This window comes from Mastigoproctus giganteus, chromosome 10 (genome assembly GCF_048544385.1).
Source record: "Mastigoproctus giganteus isolate SK-2022 chromosome 10, ASM4854438v1, whole genome shotgun sequence".
In the NCBI taxonomy this organism is placed as follows: domain Eukaryota; kingdom Metazoa; phylum Arthropoda; class Arachnida; order Uropygi; family Thelyphonidae; genus Mastigoproctus; species Mastigoproctus giganteus.
This window is the reverse complement of record NC_143584.1, coordinates 168,318,004-168,326,661: the sequence shown is the minus strand read 5'-3', so window position 1 is coordinate 168,326,661 and position 8,658 is coordinate 168,318,004. Positions and strand designations below refer to the sequence as shown.

The following is an 8,658-nucleotide window of genomic DNA, read 5'->3' as shown; positions in this document are numbered from 1 at the left end:
AAAAAAAAGGAAATGAAACCAATCATCCTATGCGCTTCCCATACTCTGAAGGTACTATCCAGATGACCTTTGAATTTCCCCAAACTGTCGTCTTCTACCACCCATGAAGGCAACTTATTCCAGTAATTTATAACTCGCGCTAAAATAAAACTTCCTGCAGTCCAATCTAAACGTTTCCCCCGTAACTTGAATTTATGTCCCGTAGTTCTAGCATCATTTATAATCTTGAAAATTTCGTCCTCATTCATTTAACTGATGCCTCTCAGGGCCTTAAACACCTCAATCAAATCTCCTCTAAGGTGTTTAGTTTCCAAACTCTGCAACCCACATATTCGAAGTCTTTCTTCATAAGGACGCCCTTTTGCCGATCTCACCCGGCGAGTAACCCCTCTTTGCACACTTTCAAGAAGCTTGATGTCTTTCTTCAGGTGCGGTCTCCATACTTGAACACAGTGTTCCAAGTGTGGTATAACATAAGCCTTATGTAATGGGATTATCACGTCCCTGTCTCTACTTGCAAAAGTTCGATAGATCATCGATAGGACACCATGGGCCTTCCTTGCAACCTGTTTACTATGCTCAGAGAATTTCATGTTTGTCCGTATCGTAACACCCAAGTCCCTTTCCTCCAGTACTGGATTTAGTTGAACTCCAACAAGTGAAAAAGTTATTTTGGGATTACTGTTTCCCAGGTGTAATACCTTACACTTTGTTGGATTAAAGCATCGCTGCCATTTTTGCATAGTTGGGAGGTGCTTTTCTGTTGCCATGTAGAACTTGATGTCTTCCCTGTACAACAGGTGGATGAGCGTGTATAGGTTCTTCCTTCCTTCTTTTAGGTTATATCCGTACTTGCTACTGTTGAGCCTGGTGAACAGTGGGTTAAGTGGTAGCCAGAAGCACAGTGGGCTGTGTAGAACTTGATGTCTTCCCTGTACAACAGGTGGATGAGCGTGTATAGGTTCTTCCTTCCTTCTTTCAGGTTATATCCGTACTTGCTACTGTTGTGCCTGCTGGACAGTGGGTTAAGTGGTAGCCAGAATCACTCTGGGCTCAGGGCATCTCCCTGAAAGATTCCTCTCCTGATGGAGATTGGCCTGGTTGTGATGTTTTCGACCCTAATTGTGGTATTCTATTTCGCCATTGTTTCTATCTGGAAGTTTGTCACAATCGGATTGACTTTGTAGAGTTCATCGCCTCTATTAACCAGCTACGAGGCAAGGAGTTGAAGGCGTTGCGGTAATCGATGTAGTCTGTGTAGATGTTGCGGATCTTCTTGGAGGCTTGCTCCATAACCGCGGCATCTATGCTAATTGTTCCTTGCATCCTTTGCTCAGCCGCTTGCATATTTTTAGCTGTTTGGCCATAGTCTGCGCGGTAGCACAGTAATATCGTCACGGTCCTCCCCACACCGAGTGCAAAAGGCTCGGGTTCGAATCCCATCGATGAGGCGAGGATTTTAATGGGCTTTTTTCAATACGTGGATGAGTTTGTCGGTCTCAGGCGTAGACAGCAAGGCTTTTTCCTCCAGAAACTGGGTTCTTTTCGTCCAGGAAAACAGGCAAATCTACCAGAGAACACACGCAATATTCAGACATAATATAGAAAATGGATATATGTAAGAAAGGGTGGCCCTAATATAATAATTTTTATTTGTATTTGCTGTTCGGCCATTATGTTCTAGTTTTCCAAGTGGTCTGATATCTTTCTCGTTATGCAGCTGGTCAGGATCTTGTACATTGTTGGGGGGAGGGGGGAGGTGATTGGCGTATATTTCGCCGTGTTTTCGATGCTCCAATTCATATGTTGGTTTTTTCTCCCGTCCTGGGCGGTCACTAGCACAGTTGCTCAGGAGCCCTTCCAGTTTGTGGCGATGGATGGTCTTGCTCTTCTCTTGTGGCAGCCATATAGGGGACAGTGCCACTTGCTGCACTGTCCTCCTCAGGACACCGTCTCTGATTTTTCGAACCGAGCCTCTGCCTAAGGCCTGAATGTGAGTGACTTTATTCTGTGCCACACTCGATGCAGTATGATTAATATTTCTCTGCGACATCATCAATCCATTGTGGATTACAGCAAAGACGAGTCTTTGCTATAAAAATGATGGTTGGCATTATTTCGGAACCAGACTTCTGGGCTAACTGCGGATTGAGAATCGCAGTACCAGGCCTTCGGGCCAATCCAGTCCTCCAGGCCACTCCAAACCGGTTAAAGTTATTCGTTCGGTTCTTTCCTGTGCAAATGCTGCAATACAATCACTCCTTGGATCGCGATCTCTATAAGTTCGCATTGAAAAAAAAATACAGGTAGAACTTACTCCATCGACTTTCTTCTCAGGACCGCGTCAAAGGACATTAGAACCTGCTCCCGAGGACCTGTCCATCAATGCCATGGATCCATCACTGCAGTGTTCCAACTTTCTGCGCTTGCTCAGATGATTCCAGCACTGTAAAAGGACTGCTCCCTGGAGAATAATTTAACTCGATAACGTGGTGTTGTGTAAATATTTTCATAGGTACATTTTTTCCAATTTTTTTCCAGTGTTTAAACCTACAGTTGAATAATTAGCAATAATATTGTTTTTTTTTCTCCTATCTCATCCTTGTTTGTTATATTGTATTAGCCTTTACTGAAAACCCCTGGCTTGTAGCCGTGAAGGGTATTGTGTCCGGCGTGTTCCTTTTTTATGCAATAAAGAGTTCTTCTTCTTCTTCAAAAAAGAGAATAATGATCATGTCCATCTCATGACGCTGGGTGTGCCAAGCCTGTACTCACCAGATGTGATCCCCGGAGGTTGAGTACCACCACTCCCCGGCTTTCGCGAATCGGGTTAAGGGTTGAGTTCTGCGGAAATCTAAGTAAGTCGAATTTTACTTAAGCCGGAATTTTCCTAAATTTTTATATGGCACTCGCAATTATTCTCGCTGAATTTGATTGAAGCCAAAAAGAAATGTTCGACGAACGTGTAAATAGAATTATTTATTCAATTTTTTGATTTCACGTACAGGAATAATTACCAAAGTGTGCTTCGAAATGTACAATAAAAATATTAAGTCAGGTGCAGGATGGAAATTCAGATTCAGGAGTGAGCGCTCAGGAGCGCTCACTTCTGAATCTGAATTTCCATCCTTATTATTAATAGCTTTCCCTCTCTGATATAGTGCCTGAACGCTGTTTTGTGATTAGTGTTGATCCTTAACCAGTGGTGGATTAAGGATAGTTCTGGCCCCTAGGCAAATTATATTTGGGGGCCCCAAATATTATGATGATTAGAAGACATAATCATCATTTTTATGATGATTATGTTTTCAAAGTTTATTTTTTCGGCAAACTCGTGTTCAATGGAAATTAGGGATAAAGCATTTAATCGCTCTTGGTTCATTACAGCCATTGGTACTGCGGCATTATTTAAAGTGGAGATAGTCCGCGCTGTTCAAAATACCTATTAAAACGTAGTAATTGTTTTGAAAAAAATTTCGCTTAAAATAATCAAGATTTTTATGATGTTTACTGAAAACATTAATCTATTTTACAACACTATAGGAAAATGTCTTGGCTTAGGGGGCCCCAAAAGCCTGGGGCCTCCAAGGCATGTGTCTCATTGCCTTAATGGGTAATCCTACACACTGTCCTTAACTGTCTAGGAAACCCATTGCTGCTAGGCTTTTATGTAAGGTATTTCTTACTATGTCGGCAGGAGCGGATTAAGGTCGGTTGAGCCCCGGGCGCAGAAAAAAATATTGGGCCCCTTAAAAAAAAAGAGAGAGAGAGAGAAAATAAAAATACATTTTAACCATTTTTTTTAAATAAATAAAAAATATTATATACTATTAATGTTTTATTTCCAATAAAATGTGAATATAATATATGTATAATATAATTAATAATAGCATAATAATAATCACAAAGTTTTGAACTAATATGTTCAACTAATTTGTTGGGGTTTTGCGTGGGCCCTTCAGAAGTCGGGGCCCAGGGCGCGCGCCCGGTGCGCCCGCCGTTAAATCCGCCTCTGTATGTCGGTGGTTGATGCGGTGATCGGGATGATTGTTACTTGTTCCCTGTGCCATGTTTCTCTTTTACATGCTGTCTTAGTTCTGTGTACGTACTTTATCTTTTTCTTACCTCATAGGTTTACCGGGCGTTGGTCACTCGTTTTGTCGATCAGATCATTAATAGCCTTTTCGTTCTTCTCAACGACGGTAATGTCCGGTCTGTTGTTCGAATAATTCTTGCCCGTTATTGCCGTTGTGGTCCCATAATAACGGTTCCAAAATAATCTAATAATAGTAATTATTATTATTATTTGAAAACACTGGAATTTTAACCAATGTATGAAAGGGAGAAGCGACTGTGTCACTATGTGAGCATATATATTTTATTTATCGATATTTAAAATGTCAGATGGCGCTACAAGCAAATAATTAGCGGTTGTGGAACGTAGTGTTCTCATCGTGCTATTGGTTCTTTGTCAGGATTGATTTTCTAGAATTCTCCATTGCATAGGAGCAGTTTTTGTTCCTTAGAATTGTTGCAAATCTATCAATTTTCGGTTATTGAGTATATTAATTTTGAGAGGTGCTTAAAATGAGTGATAAAGAAGTAAGTAGAAATATGATTTGTGAATTTTTATCTGATTAGGGAAAGTTTGAAATTAAACTCATGTTTCTATATTATTGTTTTGTTCAGAATCGTTTTTAACAAAGAATTGAAGTTTCAGCTTATTGATATTTGTGTCAATCCACTTTTAGGTTAAAGAAACTTAAATATTTTCATTTTTTTTTAAATTTAGCTTTGTTCATGCTTGTATGTATATAGTTTATTATGAAATTGGAGCGCCCGCGATCATCGTCATTCCAACCGAACAAACTCTATCGTTCACACGCCAAAATGGCGCTGGAGATATAAAACAGACAAGTTGTATTTTCAGTCAGTAAGTATTCACGTTATATATGTAGGGTGTCCATCCGTCCCGATTTATGTAAAACTGTCCCGGTGTCCCGAAAGTTTTTTTCGGGACGCTTAAATGTCCCGGATTGTTATTATGAAAATTTTTGTAGAAATGTATTTTCGCGCAATCAAAAGACAGTATTGTCTTCAATCGCGTCGTCAGTCACAGCTTGTATGTCGCATGTTCACCGCCGGTTTGTGTTCAGTACACCTGGTTCGATCAGTTCATAGATAAAGTGAAATTTTTGTAATAATTTTTTAATTAGTTTAAACAGCATAATAAAAAAAATGCCTAAATGTAAATATGTTTTCAAAGAGGACTTCTAGAAAGAATGGAGTTTTATAAAAAAGGGAAGACACGAAAATGAGGCTGAATGCAGAATGTGCTCATGTTTTATCGACATAAGTCACGGTGGGAGACGGGATATCAAAGATCACGTGGTTACAAACGAACTGGATGCAAAAAATAATTTTGATATCATATACTTGGATTTCAGGAAAGCTTTTGACACTGTTGCACATGGAAGACTACTGTACAAATTGGAGCAGAATGCCATTAAGGGTAAGTTGCTACAATGGATAAAAGAATGGTTCAGTGGGAGAAGACAGAGGGTGGTAATCAATGGGTGTTGCTCTTTGTGGGCTAATGTTATTAGCGGAGTCCCACAGGGTTCGGTGTTGGGTCCACTGTTGTTTTGTACATTTATCAATGATATTGATGAAGGTATATCAGGCTTAGTGTCGAAGTTGGCAGATGATACAAAGGTTGGCAGGGTTGTTAATGACAGTAATGGCAGTGTGCTACTGCAGCAGGATCTAGATAATTTGGGAAGATGGGCTAAGAAGTGGTGGTAAAGATTCAATATCGGGTACGGCCACCAAAAATGGCGGCGAGGAGAGGAAGGGGGAAAGCATGATTGACGGGTTGACTCCACCCACTCACTGCGTTTCCCCTCCCCTCCTCTCCTCGCCCGGCGGATGCGAAGTGACACGCAGATGGCACGTGGCACAGCAACGAATGTGGCGGCCGAAAACAAAGAATAAATCCGATAATCAGAAAAACACAAATACCAAAATACACGTTTCTACGGTTTCGCGAAATGTCACGTGACATTTGAATAAGTCTGATTGAGCTAAAAAGATGAAAAAGGAAAGGGGAAAAGGTAATTTAAACCGAAATTTTGCTAAAAGGAAAGGCAAATAAACTGAACAATTCAAAAAACTAACCCTTTTCTCGACCGCATGTAATACAGCACAACGTAAAATTCGACCGGGAATTGCAAAAAATACTATTTCGCAAACATCAATTAACCACGAAGAAACACCACGTGCAACCACTGTTTACTATCCAATTTCACCAGCATTAACAATAAAATTTTTTTGAGAAGCCAATGAGAAGGCTCAGAAGAGGAGGAAAGTAGCCACGTCACTTTCCTCAGTCGACATTTTGAAATTACTTTATTTTTCAGAAAAAAAAATTAATTCAATTTTTTTTCCATATTTTTTCCCAGACCCCATGTGGGGGCTCCTGCCCCCACACCCCCGGATTTTTTAACTTTACCTTCAGTTTACGAATGAAATTAAGACTGATTATTATACCACAACCACGTGACATCAAAACACAAATAACACGTGCAGCACAAGGTTACACATACAACTAACACGGCGCGGCAAAGGTGACACGCACTGCATGTCAGTTGTGATCGTCTAGGCGTCATTGACTCTGCCCACTGGGTGGAGCCGGCTGCCTTCATTCACTTCGTACTCATTGGCTGTACCCGATACTGAATCTCGACCGAAGTGGCAACTGAAGTTTAAACCTTGATAAATGCAAAGTACTGCATATGGGTTGAAGTAACGCCAGAGAAATGTACCAACTGTGTGTGATACTACACTTAAGGTGGTAGAAAATGAAAGAGACCTGGGAGTAATTGTGCCGTCAGATATGAAGTTTTCTGAGCAATGCGGACAGGCTGCCAAAGGCAGGTCATGGGGTTTTGTCAATGTATAGAGGAATTTTGCTAGCAGGGAAAAGGTGATTGTCCCTCTGTATAAGGCAGTGGTCAGGCCAAGCCTTGAGTACTGCGTACAGGTCTGGGGGCCTCATTTTAGGAAGGATGTAGATTTGCTTGAGCGTGTACAGAGAAGGGCAACAAGATTGGTGAGGGGAATGAAGGGATCCTCTTACCAAGAGGCTTAACTTCTGCAAATTGCAGTGGCTGGAAACTAGGCACCTGCACAGTGATCTGATTGAGGTGTATAAGGCCTTGATGGGTTGAGCATGCTGAGTTCTGATAGAATTCTTACACATTCAGATTACGAACCTAAGAAGGCATAGATTCTTGAGTGGGGGATACAAGGACTAATGATTAACAGTAGCCACTGGCAGAGGTGAAAGTAATTCTTGCACTGCTTCTATTGGAATGAGCAGAAGCCTGGAAAAGAAGATGCAGGATATTTCAGAGACTGCCGGGAGTCATTGCGGTACAAGTAAACACATGGGTTGTGTTAGGGTAGCTAAGAAAATGAACAGGTGCATGTATACTTGCGTATACACCAATGCGAGGAGTTTTGTAAATAAATTTGATGAATTTGAGGTATTGCTCGAAACATCAAAGGCAGATATTGTTGGGATATCAGAGACATGGTGTCACACAAATAGGAATGCAGAACTGGAATTTGGGGAGTACAATGTCTACAGAAAGGATAGACAGGATACGAAGGGAGGAGGGGTTATGCTATTAGAAAAGAAACACATAAAATCCAAGGAAGTGAAGCCAGTTGACATCGCTGGACAGTGTAGTGTCAAGTCAGTTTGGTGTGACAAGCATTGGTAGATCAAAATTGAGAGTAGGAGTGTGCTATAGGCCTAATGACTCTGATGAGTATAATAAGAAACTGTACATGGAAATAGTGGGCCAGTAAATCAGAGTCTTATAATGGGGGATTTTAATTTCCCAGATATTGACTGGAATTTGTGGGTTGGTCACTCACACACTAGCAAGGCTTTTGTGGATTTATTGGATGATTGTTTTCTACATAAGCATGTTCGGGAGGCAACTAGAGGGAGTAATACTCTTGATTTGATTATCAGTAGTGATTCTTCATGCATTAAGAATCTGCAGAAAGAGGAGCCACTAGGTGGCAGTGATCATAGTGTGCTTGAGTGGGATTTACTCAAAGAGGTAACTACCATCAGGGGAGGGAAGGGTTATTGCTTTTGTAAAGGCAACTACTATGGTCTGAGACAGTATTTAAATTCTATACAGTGGGACCAACTGATGATGTTACAACAGCAAATTCAAAATGGGAAGCATTCAAAGAACTTATTTTGGAAGCTACTAGGCTTTACATACCAACTAAGAAATATTGTTTAAGGTTTAAGCCTAAATGGATGTCAGATGAATTAATGAGACGTGGCAGAGAAGAAAAATGCATGGGATATATATAAATTAACACGTGACACAGAAGCCTATGATAGATATAAGTTGATCTGTAACCAAGTTACAAAGGAGGTTAGGTAGGCAAAGGGAGATTACGAGAAATCTTTGGCAAGGGATGTCAAGATAAACAGCAAAGAGTTCTTTACTTATGTAAGCTCTAGAAGGAAGGGGATGAATCAGATTGGTCCAGTTGATATCAATGGTTCAACTGTTGATGATCCTGCTCAGGTAGCTAACAAACTAAATGAATATTTTGCTTCGACAT

General features: G+C 40.7%; 1 protein-coding gene across 5 annotated transcripts in view; it reads left to right on the top strand.

The window, feature by feature from the left end:
- Positions 1 to 4,476: 4,476 nt before the first annotated feature.
- Positions 4,477 to 8,658, top strand: part of LOC150079461 (transformer-2 protein homolog beta-like) — a 168,595-nt gene continuing 164,413 nt past the window's right edge. For all 5 annotated transcript variants that reach the window (XR_016547589.1, XR_016547591.1, XR_016547590.1 and 2 more), the window contains exon 1: positions 4,477 to 4,602. Coding sequence is in view for 2 of the 5 variants with exons in the window: in XM_090384103.1 (XP_090240229.1) it covers positions 4,588 to 4,602 (15 nt within the window). In the remaining 3 variants the exon portion in view is untranslated. The remainder of the gene's footprint in view (positions 4,603 to 8,658) is intronic.